Source organism: Hippoglossus hippoglossus, chromosome 6 (genome assembly GCF_009819705.1).
Source record: "Hippoglossus hippoglossus isolate fHipHip1 chromosome 6, fHipHip1.pri, whole genome shotgun sequence".
In the NCBI taxonomy this organism is placed as follows: domain Eukaryota; kingdom Metazoa; phylum Chordata; class Actinopteri; order Pleuronectiformes; family Pleuronectidae; genus Hippoglossus; species Hippoglossus hippoglossus.
The window spans coordinates 5653829-5669333 of NC_047156.1; the positions used below are offsets into that span (position 1 = coordinate 5653829).

The 15505-nt window shown below is 43.5% G+C and overlaps 1 protein-coding gene across 3 annotated transcripts; it reads left to right on the plus strand.

The window, feature by feature from the left end:
• The first annotated feature begins 958 nt into the window (after positions 1–958).
• On the plus strand, positions 959–13508 carry wfdc1 (WAP four-disulfide core domain 1). 3 transcript variants are annotated; one of them, XR_004614147.1, is made up of 7 exons: positions 960–1369; positions 10982–11177; positions 11839–11922; positions 12681–12821; positions 13056–13115; positions 13219–13278; positions 13367–13455. XR_004614147.1 is itself a non-coding variant. In XM_034588406.1 (7 exons), exons 1-6 carry the CDS (start codon positions 1283–1285, stop codon positions 13275–13277), a joined length of 618 nt encoding a protein of 205 aa, XP_034444297.1. In that variant the 5' UTR covers positions 961–1282; the 3' UTR covers position 13278; positions 13367–13508. The 3 variants fall into 3 exon arrangements, 2 of the variants coding, with proteins under 2 accessions (XP_034444298.1, XP_034444297.1); XM_034588406.1 differs by having other exon boundaries at positions 961–1369; positions 13056–13106; positions 13367–13508; XM_034588407.1 differs by lacking the exon at positions 13219–13278 and having other exon boundaries at positions 959–1369; positions 13056–13106; positions 13367–13505.
• Positions 13509–15505: the final 1997 nt, after the last annotated feature.

The window sequence follows — 15505 nt, forward strand, 5'->3', positions numbered from 1 at the left end:
CTTTTTACCCAATTCCTCTACACCCCCCCCCCCCCCCCCCCCCCCCCCCCCCTGTTTCCTCTCTCCCTTTTCTCTCACTCTCTCTTTGCTCTGCCTTTTGTGTAAGTGAAGCCGGGGCCTCCCAGTGACATAAGCCCTGCTCCTGTAAAACTAATAATGACTGAGATTTGTGCGGGCTTGGCATTCTTTCTCCCTCTCAATGCAAGACACCGGGGAATGGAGGGAGGGGAAGCAGAGGAAGGTTTGGTGGTAAGGTGGCAGGGGGTGAGAGGAGGGGGGAGACACACAGAGAGAGAGAGAGAGAGAGAGAGAGAGAGAGAGAGAGAGAGAGGGAAACACACCACATGCAAGGGTCAGCGGCACTGAAATCACACTGCATCCTCTGCAAACATACAGACAGAGGAGTTCACACACATGGACACACACATTCAGGTGCGTCCCAGTCTTCCCAGTCACGCTGTGTTGTTTTAAATCCTTCATATTCATCTGGAATGTAAACAGGGACGTCGGACACTGCATGCAGCACAGGGTCGACCTCTGGGCGAGCAGTCAAATATTTTTCAAACCCCTGGTTACTTGTGTTTTTTTTCCCAACACACCAAGAGAACATGTGAAGCGAAGCCATTAGAATATGAAACTTGTGCCAAACACACGATGGCCAAAACTCCTGCAGAGATCCCTGCAGATGTGCCGTGGGATGCAACAGGGGGGGACAAGGGGGGAGGTCTCGCTCACACTCTGCCCTCTCTAATGCTCTCCCCTCCCTCCTTTCACGCCCCTCTATCCCCCCCCCTCTTCCGAGAGACATGTGCGCACGCCATGCCAGCAGACAGTTCCAGCTCTGAGGAACTGATGCACAAACAGCTGCCGTTTCTCCCCCTTCCCTCCTTCTTTCGCTCCATTAACTTTTCTCCTCTTCATTTCTTCACCCCCCCACCCCCACCCACCCCCCACCCCCCTGCCCTTCACCACACTGCCCTGCATTCGTCCTCTCTGTACTTTTCCCCTTCCTTCCCTCTAACTCTGTCATTCGGCCCTGCACTTTTCCTCAGGCAGATATAAAGGCAGGTCCTGTTGAAAGTGAGAGAGAGAGAGAGAGGGCTTGTGTAATCTCTGGCTGCACATGAGTACCGGGGAGAGTTACTGCCTCAGCTGGAGAAAAAAAGGACCGGGAAAGAAGCGGAGGAGAAACTAACTCGGGATAAGAAGAAGGAATACCTCTGGAAGACAGGAAGGGAGGAGAAGGAAGAGAGTTTGAAGTTGGGGGTGCAGGACAGAGACCATGCTGCTGCTGCTGCTGCTGTCCCTGTTGGTCCTGTCCACAGGAAGTGATGCCAGAAGAATCAGGAAAAGAGGACTCAACCAAAAGGTGGGGCTGCTGTAACCTCACCTTTAAGGACGTGTGCACTTTATGATGAGTGTGTGTGTGTGTGTGGCTTTCTCCTGCATCTTTTTCTTGTGGCTGTCACGGCCTCGAAAGTGGATGTGGTTCAGTACAATAGCGGCTCTGTCACAGAGCTGGTTTCACACTGTGGGAGCAGTTTTGTGGCCGAGGTGAGAGTTGGTCGAGTCGAGCTGACGACCGAAGTGTGGAAGTTCCGCGATGGAAAGAAAACTGGCGTAAATCACGTAATGCATTCACTCAGCTGCTGTACTTTAGTTGAGAGCATTGACGCTCAATCTTATATTGATCATCGCTAGTTAGCTTAGCATAAAGACTGGAAAAAAAGTGGAACCAGGGCTCTGCCTAATAGCAAGAGATTTAACCTACCAACCCATCAAACGCTTATAAAATACAATGTTATCTTTTCTTTAATCTTTAATCTTCATGAAAGTAAAGTGTGTAAATAAAAAATTGCTGTTTTATGGGAGTTTTGAGCCAAATATTTATTTGCGCTACTCTTTTATACCCCACTTTTTAAGCGTAATTAACAAAATCCAAACAGACCATCTGTTACACAAATCTATGCACTGATGCATTACCGCATCTTTAAAGTATATTAGTTTCACCAAGATAAAACTGCAATTCTCTTTTCTCAGAAATCATTTAATAAACAGTGACATGTATCGTATGCAAGACTCTAGTTTCGAGGGGGGGGTGGGACTCGTGTTGCCAAGTATGACAGAACAATCTCAGGAAGAATTTGAAGAACCATCACGAATACGAGGAGTTTAATCATGCATTCATCACAGGGTCAGTAACATACAGCTGTTTAAATATGTTATACAATTTGTCAATATGTTTTTTTGGTATTGCCTCAGTACTCAGTCCAGTTATTGGCATCATATCGGAACATCTGTAATTTTACTTCACTTTACGCAACTTTTTCCTACCTCAGAAATCTATTTTTTTTTTTATATGCAGACTAAGATTTTACAAGCAAAACTTTAAAAGCTTTGTTAAAAAGATACAAGGCCGACATGTAGCCGGGGGATCATTTCGATGCAGTTGTACAGTTTCCTCGTAGCACTTTTAATTGGATGATTATCTTCTGTCTGTCCTTTGCATGAAGAGGATCGTAACTGTCGATAACAGTTTGGGTGTGAAACAGGAAAAATCCACATGGACAGGAGAAGTTTTTTGTTGTTTTTTTAATTTGACGAGGAGCCAGAGTTGTAGTGTGCAACAGGTCGGATTAAATCAATGATTTTCCAGGTTTCCATATGAGTAACCGAGCAGCACACTGGACGTACGGCCCCGGTCTGTGTGTGTTTGCGGTGGATAATTAGGGCAGGAACTGAACTTGCAGACCGGGCCCCTGCTTGTTAACTCGGCTCAATGTGGCTGATTGATCATTTCTAACAAGGGCTCGATGTAGCGTGCTGCCTTCTCCTGCCCGTTTCCCCCCCTCATGCTCTCTCTCATGAGTTCTGCCCTTTTCCACCCTTCTCTCTCGCTCTCAGCCTTTATCTCCGCTCTCTCTCGTATGATGGAGTTACCCTTTCACCCTCTCTCTCCCCCCCCTCTCTCTCTCAGTATATCACCCCATGTTTTCCCTCTTTCAAATTCCCTCTTCTCCCGTCTCCTCGTGCTCCCAGGATGGGCCAAAAGCACCGTCTCGCTGGACTCTGCTTCAAAGCTGCTGTAATTGGAACATGCTGACACGGCCGTGCGTATGGAGCTTGTCGCTTTCCCTCTGAACCTTTTCATCTCTGCATCTTTCCATCTTTCATTTTTTCTTATCCAGATCCCATACATGCACACATACACATACACATACACATACACATGCACACACACACACACACACCCTCAGCCTCATTCATATCACCGCAGATGTGCAGAAGGATAAATTATAGTCACTGCATATTCCACGTAGGCAGTTGCACTATGGAGCAAATGTCAACAATTTGCGACCAACCCAGACCACCAGCATGCTCACTACCTGCTTTCATTTGTTCTTTGAATATGGACGATTTCACCAGATTCATGTACATTAACACGCATTGAATTCAAATTAGTAAAAACTTCTCGATGAGGCTGATGCTCAGGTTTCCTCATCAACATAAAGACAATGTGGAAATACCGCAAATGCTTGATTAGAGACTTTGTGGATCTGTTACCTTAAATAATCTGCAGATGTGGAAATACCCCAAGAGCTCGTAATTCAAAAGAACACATGAAAGAGATCAGTGACTTCTTTCAACCACTTTCATTTGATCTCATTTGATATTTAGCTTTGCTTGTGCTTGATAACATAGTAGAAATGTTAAACATATAAGTCAAAATATAATGTGAAAGCTACAACAGTACAAATGAAGAGAAACAACATCTGCTCTTGACTGTAATTTTGGCCAAAATGTTTGCACGAGTCATGACAAATATGCGTCTGTGTATGTTTCAGAAACGCCCTAACTTACAATCTTACAATGTTAAAGAAAGAGGAAAATATTCAGTTCATCACTTTACACTCAATGATTGAATGGGGTCTTTCTCGGGTCATGCCCCACCCCTCCACAAAATTTAATGAAAATCAGAGAAGTAGTTTTTGAGGAATTCTGCTGCCAGACGGACGACAATCATTAATGTTATATTAACTTTTAGATATTTTAACTGAATACTTCATTTGAGGTGGGCTGACGACTTGTCCGGTGCGCACCCCCCATTTGCTCCAGCCACTCTATAGATAATGGGTGGATGGATTATACTTAATATTCAGTTATTTTGCAGTAAGTTTGTTTAAACACAACCATTTTAGGAATATGCATCATATGAGCACAATATAAAATAGGTTACAAATTCCCCCCAAAATCTTAAGTTAACCAAATTGAAAGAGATTTTTAACGTAGCGAAATTGGGTCTTTTCAGGAATCTTTGGGTCTGTGGTAATTTCCTGCTTTGTCCACTTGATAATTTAGTCTTTACAATCAAATAAAATCTTGTTTTCTTATCAAATGTTTGCCTCCATTTTTCAGCAGGTTTGCTTTTAACCTCTTTCATCAGATTTTAAAGTCAAGTTCTTTGCAGTGCAGGTTTCTGGTTGGTGGTTTAGGGATCAGAGCCATGTCCACCTTATCCAGACCTCGCCCCGGCCACAAGGGTCAAAGGTCACCAGCAGCACTTTCCTAATTTCCTTTTTTGTGTTTGACAGAGAAAATGTCAAACAACACAAAACATGTAATACGGGGATTTAGTTGTATGAAGTAGGCGTCGGAGGGAAGTTTGCAATCAAAAGAAACATGCCTCAGATGAACGCCCCAAGCTGCTGTGTGTCCCCCCCCCCCTACATACACACTGGATGACTTAGTCTCCGGCGGCTGTAACACACTCCAGCTCAGACCTGTCAGGGCGTGTCAGTGTGCACGGAGTGTGTGTGAGGCGACCATCACGAATCTCTAGAGTTTCATTGATTTGATGTGACGTGGGCTGTTCTCACACCACCTGGTCTGAAGACAGGGGCCCTGCAGATGCTCACACACACACACCTACTTCCTGCTCCGGCTCTGCTCGGCTGCTGCATGAGACAAAAGAGTTTCTTACGCTGCTTTGAGGCTGAGGGAAATTTGTAGGTTTATAGAAATAATTAGTTTACCAAACGTTATGACCCCCGGTGCTTTTAAATTACAGACAAGGCAACGTTTTGTGTCGTTAATTAAATTGACTGGGATTAACCCTGACTATTTGACTGTAGCGGTTAGGAATAAGCACATATTGAATTGAAGTGAATTACACAGCCTTCACTACTTAATGTAGGAACTGAGAGTTTGCAGCCTTTAAGACTAAGAGTTGACAAATCCTGGGAATGTGTGACAAATCCAGACTTGGCAGGCGTTGTCTGTGTAAAGACCTCTTCACGCCAGCATTCAAAACCCAGACATTTTCGGGGGGGATTCCGATTAATTCTAAGGGAATCACAGAAAATAGTGAATTCACTCGCGGGGTGACTTTAAAGCAACATTATGCAACAGTTTTTACCTTTAAGGAAAACAGCCTCAGAAACCATTTTGATGGTACACTGACTTGTAACAGGGGGAATGGCCTCTTTCATTTCCACTCTGTGCCCCAAGCGCCTGTTCTTGCACAATGTAACTGTGGCGTTTCTAATTGAATAATAATCTGCAATTTAAAACTGCCAGAATCAGACCCGACAGATTCAAGAATAATGCAAAACTGTTAAAAAGACTTGTAAACATTGGAAATCAGTGTTTATCTCCGATATTCATAAAGGAAACTTTTAAGAACTCCAAACAGAATTGCAATGATGACGAACATTCGGCCAAGTTTTAGTTCAGTGAGTGGGACGATGCAGTCGAAGCTCCTGACAAGTTTTGTTTACATGGAAAACCACTGGGAGCCCGATGGAATAAGTTTATTCTTGTTGCTGCAGATTGTACAGTTGTTGCCTCATTCATGAATTTATCTCACTGAAGGAAGCTACACTGACAGTGATGACTTTTAAAGATGATGGAAAACTGCAGGAAGCTAAAATCTGAGATAGCAACTGTGTCAGCCGGGAGACATTTGTTTTTTAATCGTTTTTTCATTTAAGAAAATGTTGAGCAACACAATAGAAACCTGCAAGCAATAGGTTTGTGAGCCGGTGCAATCCAGTGGACTAATCCCAGTCAGATGATGTGGTCAGCTGCACATTACTGGACTCACACTGGAGAAGTTTGACCTGCTGGAGACACACACACACACACACACACACACACACACACACACACACACACAGACACACACACAGGTTTGTGCAGCTGTCCTTATAAGAACTTTGTATTGACTTCTGCTCATTGTGGACAGCCTAAACCAAACCTTATCCCCAACCTTGAACTAATCACTATTCACATGTTACCTCTTCCTCTAACTAGGAATTCAGAAATGATGTTTTACTTCATTAGGATAAAAACAAGTACACACACACTCATAAACCAAGTGAGAGTGTGTTACATCATCTTTAACAACATGAGATTTATTGCAAATCCATCAAACAGAATTTGAGACCACCGTCGTGTTTACATCCATCACTCTGTTATTAAGTAGAGAGACGAATGTTCTTAAATAAAAATCTATTCATAGTTATCGTACAGCTAGAGATTTTGGCCAACCACCAGGGGGCGATCAAGACACTATGGCTTCACCTTTGTGGAGGTGTCATGTCGTCTGTATTCTTACATGCGTTCAATGCTGCATCACTATAAGCAGACAACATATATGTGTGATACAGTAGATGAGATTATCGTGGTCGTCACTGCTACCTGTGGCTATGACGGAGATGTAGCTAAAATTAGCTACGGTCATGTTTCTCAGTTTCTCTCCAGTTGTGAGAACCTCACGTCATATGAGCTCCCTCTGTTTGTCAGATTCTCAAGGTGAGACATCACCTCTCTTCCAGCATGTCTTCATTCCAACGATTGCTTTTCCCCGCCATGCATCTGCCTGTTCGTCTGTCAGCATCTCTCACTGTCAGTCATCGGAAACTTTCATCTCCGGCTGATTTACAGGACGTCTGTTTGCCTCGCAGCCGAGCCCACTGCGTCTCTATGCCTCTACGCGCCTGTCGATCTTTCTGTCAAAACCGAGCGTGGAGACAGGAAATGAGTCCTGACAATTTGAAAGCTAACCAGATGTGTCCTGTGAGCTACTTCATTTAGCGGGAAATCTGTTGCGTTTGAGCTGACACTCGTATGAAAGAACACAGCTCTGCCTTGTCTATGTACGTGTGCACAACCTTGACCTTGCAGTAATGTAAGGGCATATGTCAGAGACTGGGTGTGTTTGTGTGTCCTTGCACAAAGGAAGCCCCGTATCTTTCTGAGATCACTGCCTGGACTCATGAATGGCCTGATCTCAGAGCAGTTACAGGGTCTCTCCTGTGGCTTCTCCCCACAAACTCCCCGTAAACCAGAGAGCAACAGACAAGGACAGATCGACTGACTGATAAATCATTATGCAGACACTATCATGTCAGACCAAAGAGATCGGAAGAAAGGCACGGGAAGAAAATCAAGGAGAGATTATAAACAAGGCGGGATGGTGACAGCGTTGCAGACAGAGACAGACAGACAGAGAGCGGGGGGGAAATGTGCCCACAGACAGACATGAACATCACACACGGGCCCGCTGGCAGCGTCTCGACGGGAGAGCAGCATGGCAGACGGGAGTGTAAATAAACAATGTGGAACATCAGAGAGATGTTTGTGTGATAGCGCTGGTGACGCAGCCCTCGGCGGAGCCCAGAGAGCGAAGCAGCTACACTGAGGAGCGGATACACACCTCTGCAATGTCATGTGTACACATGAGTGAACACATGCACACTCACACTCTCACGCTCACATAAACAGGAAGGGCACACTTGACCTTTTTGTCTGAGACATTTGCAGGAGACGTTGGGAACAGATCGGATATGAGACAGCCGTGGTCATTATGTCATTATCCAATCACAGCAGACTTTGTGGGACTCATTCATAGATTTCAGAGGAGCAGGAGACACCGTGAACCACATGAATGAAGGGGAGGAAAGTGTACTATGTGTGGTATTTTGATATAATCTCTAATCTTGTTTATAATTTAAATTTGTGTTATTACTTGTACTTTCTCTGATTTTAAGAAAACACATCACTTTCCTCAAACTGTCCATTGCTGCAGCGCCTCTTTTCAGCCTCTGTCTGAAACACTTGGTTTTAGCTCCCGTCGCTTTAAGCCCAGTCTCCTCTGATTGGCTAACTGTTGTGATTGGTCAACAGCTTCCAGCACGTGTAGGAAATGTCGGCCATCGCTCTCGCTTCACCTGGCTTTGTTAGGAGCGTCCAGAGTCGTGCATTAAGCTAATCTCAAGTGCTTTTGCAAACTTTCGATTTTTAACTTTTCAGAACTTTCAACATTCACAAATAAAATCTATACAACCCACTAGAGGAAAGTAAAACTGAAAATGTTTCCTTTAGAACATAAAAGCCTTTTGACCTTGAAGTGATATTTTCACACTGGAGTTGATTTCTGCTCAGTTCCCACAGACTTCAGACAAAAACAACAACAACATTTATTTCCGCATGAACGGCTGCTTCACTTTTTCACTCGGAGCGTCTGATGTTCCAGACATTCCAGCTCTTTGGCATCAGTTCGATCATCCTCCAATAAAAGAGAGGAAATATCCAGTCTGAGTATGTGAGAATATTGGACTTGCGTGCGAAGATTGCATCGAAATATTGTTGTTTCATCAACCAGACACAGAGCGACGTTCCTGTTCATCTGGAGTCATGTTTCTTACCAGCTGGTGATTGTAGGTTCAATATTTATTATCCTTTTAACTCCATTTTGGTCTCCATACCATCTCCACTGAGTTGCAGGTTCTTAAACCAAATGAATGAGCCCAGAGGCTCCCTAGAGCAAAAGGGGAATCGTCAATATAAGTGAAACCTTTTTACTTTACTTAATAAATATGGATGCTGCAGTTTTAAATAAAAACAAATCTCTTAAAACAATCTCAGAGTTACAGACATATTTAAGAAATTACCCAAAACATCACTGGTCTGAGCACAAATACTGAGCCTCATCCTCAAATCCTCCATTACTTGCTCCAGTAAAATGCAGAACTCACAGTAACTTTTACAAGCTTTGACTGCCAGAGCCAGACATTGTTCCCTCCACCCTCCCTCCCCCTAAATAACCCTCCACCCACTAAGCTCGCAGCTGCCAGAACAAATTAATGGGTGTTTAAAGTGAACACACATACAGTGTGTGTGATACCACCGTCACCGCCAAACATTTGCTTTCATTTTTCCGGGTGGTTTGTGAGAGCGTTCGGTCGGCCTGCCAAATAAACAGCACAGTTTTAATGATCGTGTGCAAACCACAAGCTGATTATCTAATTACTAATCTAGTGTAGAGAAAAGGAAGAAACACCCATTTCTCTGTGGAACACCCTGATACAGACGCAGGATGAATCCCTGAAACTGCGGAGTCTGGGAAATTCACATGAAGACATGAAATCAGAAAGAAAAATGAGATTTGTGTTTCCGCCAGAGCTGTTTGTCAAACGGCTGAGAACACATGCTGTGTTACTGACAAACAAGCGTAACCACAAAGTTTCAGTTTAAAGACGGGATAACAAAGGCAGTGTGATCATTAAACCAGGAACGTGACAAACAAACAACAACATTTGTTTTACTGCTGGAAAACAAATGATGTTGAACTTCGACAAAACAGTTGTTGAGGAATGAACAGGATTTGATGACATCCTGTGCAGCTCAAAGTTAGGAGTTCAAAGTTGATCCTGCGACAGCCTGCGATTGAAATATCCTCATATTGTCCCTCTGCTGTGGAACTGACAGACCAGCACAGTATCTGCTTGTTTCGCAGCAGTCGGTGGAAAGAAGTGGAATAAATTGGGAACTCGATCGCACAGGAAAGCAAAACACAGCGGAAGAGAAAACATTCGGGCCTAATGTTTAGTGGAGGTCAGATGTGCTTCTCGCTGTAATATCTCCCATGTGTACACAGCCCGGGACAATGAACGGGCCAGGAACTCGTGATATTTGATGCATGGTCGTGTGAAAAATGAATGAACCCACAAATCCGGCTCAAGTGAGCGAGAATCAATAATGAGCTGCAGCTTTGTGTTGAAACTAGATGCCGATGCTGTGATGCGTGCAAGAGCAGAACGTGCCAGCAACAGTGGAGAAGTGTGTGTGTGTGCGTGTGTGTGTGTGCACACTGCTGCTCTAGTGTGTGAAGTGTGTCTTTGCTTAGCTCAGGGTCCCGTGGCCTGTTTTTCCCCCTCACACACTCACGGGGGAAGTGTTCGTTCCCACGGTGAATCACCTTCCCAATCCAGGTCGAGACGTGAGAATGCACAGTAAAGCATAAACTGTTAGTTTCTCTGCTGCTGTGCTGGGATGTAAAGGGATCACCCAGAGTCCGATGCTGCCCTCTGATGGGTGAGAAGTGCAATCTCAAACTCCTGTGTGATAAATACTGATCAGCCACTACAGACAAGCTGCTTTCAGACAGGCACTGAACCTGGATGTTCTCCGGAAGTGTTCAAGTTTAAAGTCTGCAGAGAGTTGGGGAGTTGATGACGTTTCTAACACACAACAAGATGCAAAAATTTAATAACAAAAACAATACGAATATCCAAAATATCTCCTAACTTTGCTGTGCCTGTTTTAATGGTGAAGTAGTTTTTTTGTTCAGAATCAAATGAGACGTTTAATTTCTTTTTCACAAATACACACAGTTTCTGTATTTCATATAATTTCTCTAAACTCAAATCTCTCAAATCAAAATCAATCCATGAGGCACAGGAGCAAGTCTCAGATTTTGATGGACTCAGAATAATCGTTGATATTATTTAGGATCAGAGTAAAACCAGTAAAACCACCTCACATACTCCTTCATACCACAGACATCTTTCATGGGAGAGCTTCTGTTTGAGTGTATTTCAGTGTTTTTCTTTGTGTACAGGACCCACTTGAAGACCAGATGATGAATCTCAAATATTTTATCCTATTAATAAACTTAATTCACTTCTTTGTCTGTCAGGATTACGAGTACCCCAACCACCCCCAGTCCACACAGCACCAGAAGAACGACCGGTGTCCTCCGCCGCCCCAAATGCTGCCGGAGCGAGCCTGCGAGGTGCCGGGCTGCCGCTCGGACTCAGAGTGCGAGCGCCATAAACGCTGCTGCTACAACGGCTGCATCTACGCCTGCCTGGAGTCTGTTCAGCCTCCACCAGGTCGGCAGACGCAACAGACAAAAATGGATTTATGTCCGAGCTGAGCAGCTATAGGGGAACCTAACCTTTAACCTTTTGCCAGGCGTCCCCATTTTTGTGCACAGGCCTGAAAATAACCCATAAAGATAAGTCGGTTGTAAACCAGGTCTTTAAAAGATAAATCAAGGACAAGAGAGAAAGATTTATATTCATTGCCTCAACTATTTTCCTGCATAAACAGGGAATCTAAAGACCTATGGTGGTCACAAGTCTGAACCAATTCTGTGTTAAAATTCTTTGCACACACAGAGTTTAGAGACTTTAAAACTTTCAAAGCTGTCAAACTATACAAATTTCAAACAATCTATAATTTGTAGAGGCTGCATGGAAGCTGAGTGAAGTATAGACTGAAAAAAGACGTGAAATTAATAACTAATAACTAATAATTAATAACAGGTGAAATTACAATAAGACGTTTTTCGATTCTGCTGCAGAACTCTCAGGAAATACTGTTATTTAATATTTTAATAGCTCAGAAAAGAGATCATCTTTAACGTCTTAACGTCTTTACGTGTGTGTGTGTGTGTGTGTGTGTGTGTGTGTGTGTGTGCGTGTGCGTGTGTGTGGGTGTGTGGGTGTGTGTGTGTGTGTGTGTGTGTGTGTGTGTGTGTGTTCTGAACAGTGCTGGACTGGCTGGTGCAGCCCAAGCCTCGGTGGTTGGGGGGTAACGGCTGGTTGCTAGACGGCCCTGAAGAGGTTCTGCAAGGTGAGAAAATCTAAAAATTCCAACCACAAATGCATCTTAGCTTTTACATGAAATGCTTTCATCCGGTAAATCCAACCCTTTTCTTTAATTACCTCCAAGTAGGTTCTGTTTTCATCAGAGTTGCTTTTTTGTCTGTTGGCTGCATTACACTAAAACTTCTGGACGGAATAACACAAAACTTAGTAGAGAGATGCGATACAGGTCAGGGAAGAACCCATTAAATTCTTTGATGGGGCATTAGCCTTGGCGGAGGGATGAGCTCTCAGAGCACCCTTCCAGTTAATATCAGCAGAACCATTTTCTTTCTCTCTAAGCTCCTGTTGTGTGTCTGTTTCCCGGTTCTTTGGGGTGTTTTTAAGTCTCCCAGTATTTATTCCAGTCCAATTAAGCATTCAGAAATGAAAAACCTCAGCAACTACATGGAGGAAAACAGCCCATCTCACTATGTTGAAGAAAGAGGAAAGAAAGAATTCCTAATCCTCTCCTAAAGTTTAATGGGTTCCTCCGAGAGTTATGTCCCACCCCTCCACAAACTTTAATGGAAATCTGTTGTGTAGTTGTTGTGTATACCTGTTCACTAATAAGTGCTAGATAATAGAAAACGTGTGTCAAAATGCTTAAACTCAAATCTGCATGATGGCATTCTATTTAAAAGGTAAAAAATCTGCAGGTTTAAAGAAGTTGTAAGTAAACAACAAGCTGTAGTTGACGTCTGTGGTTTCCTCTAATGCCCAGTGTGTATTTAATGTTTCCACCAGCCGAGGCCTGCAGCACCACTGAGGATGGAGACGAGCCCCTTCACTGCCCCACAGGCTACGAGTGCCACATCATCAACCCGGGTAACCCCGCCGCCGGTATCCCCAACCGGGGTCAGTGCATCAAGCAGCGTGGGAACTCCGGTAAGGCCCCGGCACCCCCGGTTACAGCTGAGCGGTTGGGACATCATCTCCTATCCTCAGTCCAGTCCATCTGATTTAATGGAACCACTCTCCAAATAAATAAAAAATAGCACCAAGGGACAGAAATATGAACCTTATGATTTTTTTATTACCAGAATAACAAGCAAGAATTCAAAATACAAAATGTGGAATATACAGATCCGATCTTTTTGTTTTGTCTCCTTTCCTTCACAGACGGTCGGGGCCTGAGGCACAAATACTTCAAGGACTACAAGGACTACTTAGGTAAGTGAGGTAATGAGAACAACTTAAAAAACACTTAAAAAGACACTTAGCTTAAAAACACAATCACCGGGTCGAGCTGCCTGACGTGAGGATGTGTTTCATTGACTGACAGGTACCAGCTCTAACAGTGCAGTAGGCTTCGAAAAACTTCAGCACAAGCACCTGGGATGAAGTACGTTTTTCATGGTGTTGGAAAAAAATAAATCGTTATCTCCCCTGAGGCCAAAACCTTATGTTTTTTTTTTTATATCCTCATTCAGATCAACCATGACCTCAGCCTCAGCGACGACCATAACACGACCTCAGACGTCAGCCCAGTCGATCTGCTCTCATCTCACCTGAAGCAGGACCACATCTCACCTTCTCACTTCACCCACAGCGGCTACCTCCTCTTCTGCTTTATTCTGTGGCCTCACCGGAGACCGATGCACCCACAGTGTAGCGCCAAAGAAATACCTGCATTTATTTTTTCTCTATCCTCTCTCTGTCTAATATATATTCTGAAAAGGAAGGAGCAGAAGGTGTTGGTGGTGACGCAGAAGAAGAGAAAGCAGGCTGTGCACCAAAGTTGTTTTTATCATAAATCTCACAGGATGTTTGGAAGCGTTACAGTTTTGGCGTCGAACGCTCGTTCTCATTCTCACACTTGGACAAACCCTCTAAACCTGAATGCTGGTCAGCAGAGAAAAACCAAGACCATGTGTTTCTGTTGCTCATTCTGCAAAGCACGCTATTCAAATTTCTGCATAATCTGGAAGGCTTTAGAGACAAATGGGAGACATCCCAGCTGCATCTTTGAATAAAACCCAAATGTGAATTAAAATTTCTGATTATGAGAATAAATGCCATATGAGAGTGTGGGTTGTGTCAGTTGTGAGGGATTTGGAAAAGCTGTGGGTTGTGTCGAGCCAGCGGATCCCGACCGCCACACCACAACGAGTTCAATTGAGTTCAGTCATTTGAGCAAAAATTTTAGTTTTTAACCGATTCTCCACACAACAAGGAAGGAAACCTTGGACAGCTTTTAAACGCCACCTATAAATAAACCAACAGAGAGTGAAATGTGAGGTATGCAACAAATATCTACCACTGTTGTGATTACACAAGCTTTTCATGAATTTCTATGTTTGTTTTTGCATGAATGTGTCATCTGGGGACAAATGTAGCTCATCTGACAAACAAGATGATTCAGTCTGAGTTAAATTATCACAACTCCACGCTGCTCGATACAAGCGTTTTAACAGAAAGGGTTTTCACACGGAGCAGATTTAGAAAACTGGTCAGAAAGTCTGTGTCACTCTTGAGCTGAACCTGCTTCAGTCAACTTCAGTTGTCCGTGTTATCGATATATAAATGGTGCTCACGTTCATTTTTTTTGCCTCTAATAACAGGAGAATAAGCTGAAGGTGTAAAAAACAAAAGCTGTAACCATGAAATCTCTAAAGTGATGTCTGAATGTTTCTGCCTAACTGGTGCTGCAATGCTGCCTCGTTTATTCTAAATAAACAGAAACAACATTGTCGACACGCCCTTTTTTTTCTGATGAAAGAAATCTAGGTGGATAGATTGATTGATTGATTGATTGATTGAGAGAGAGAGAGAGAGAGAGAGAGAGAGAGAGAGAGAGAGAGAGAGAGAGAGAACCATGTAAAGCCTCAATCGTAGAGGTGCAGAATTTTTTCCACCACATCTGTGCTTTAAGTATTAGAAATAAACTTCACACTTGACAGATTGAAGCAGTTTAGCTCAGTTCTATGTTCTTTCCTGTTCCACCTGCAGAGACAGGTTTGGCACCACAGCTGGCTCCACATCTGGACCTGATCCTGAAAAGCACAGAGAAGCACGTCCGTGTTGTTATAGTTTGACGAGCTGCTGCTTTCCTGTATTTAAACACGTCACATGACCGACACATGTTGAACGTGTGTGTTTGTTCCAGTTTGTTCAGGACCCTGTCAACGCTGCCCACTACTGGACAAAGACAGACATCACTGTTGAATCTCATCAGAGAAATATCAATAAAGAACAATAAAACACAAAAATGTACCACAACTGATACACAGTATACTACAGTGTAAGTGCTACTTTAACAGCACAATGCTCTTCTCTCAGAATGATAACACAAGAATACTCTGGTATTACAACAACCTTCAGTATGTTGTTATTTGTAAAGGAAGATACTCGCTACAGGGAGAGTTTAGTGTTCATTACGTTCATTCACTCACCAAGAATGCAATGCAGACTGTGTAGAATAGTATGCACAGACAATACACAATATATAAGCAATAAATAGACATAAAAGAAAAGTAATTTACATAAGATACAAGTGAAAGTGGTGAAAACGACAATAATGTGCATCACTTACAGGAATGAGTGATGTGTAAGTGTTCCTCGATGTGAAG

Excerpts from the sequence above, each read along its gene's own strand:
- wfdc1 (XM_034588406.1), top strand. The coding sequence starts at position 1,283 with ATGCTGCTGCTGCTGCTGCTGTCCCTGTTGGTCCTGTCCACAGGAAGT. Across the intron at positions 11,178-11,838 it reads GTCTGTTCAGCCTCCACCAG|TGCTGGACTGGCTGGTGCAG; the intron begins GTCGGCAGACGC and ends TGTTCTGAACAG. Across the intron at positions 12,822-13,055 it reads CAAGCAGCGTGGGAACTCCG|ACGGTCGGGGCCTGAGGCAC; the intron begins GTAAGGCCCCGG and ends TTTCCTTCACAG.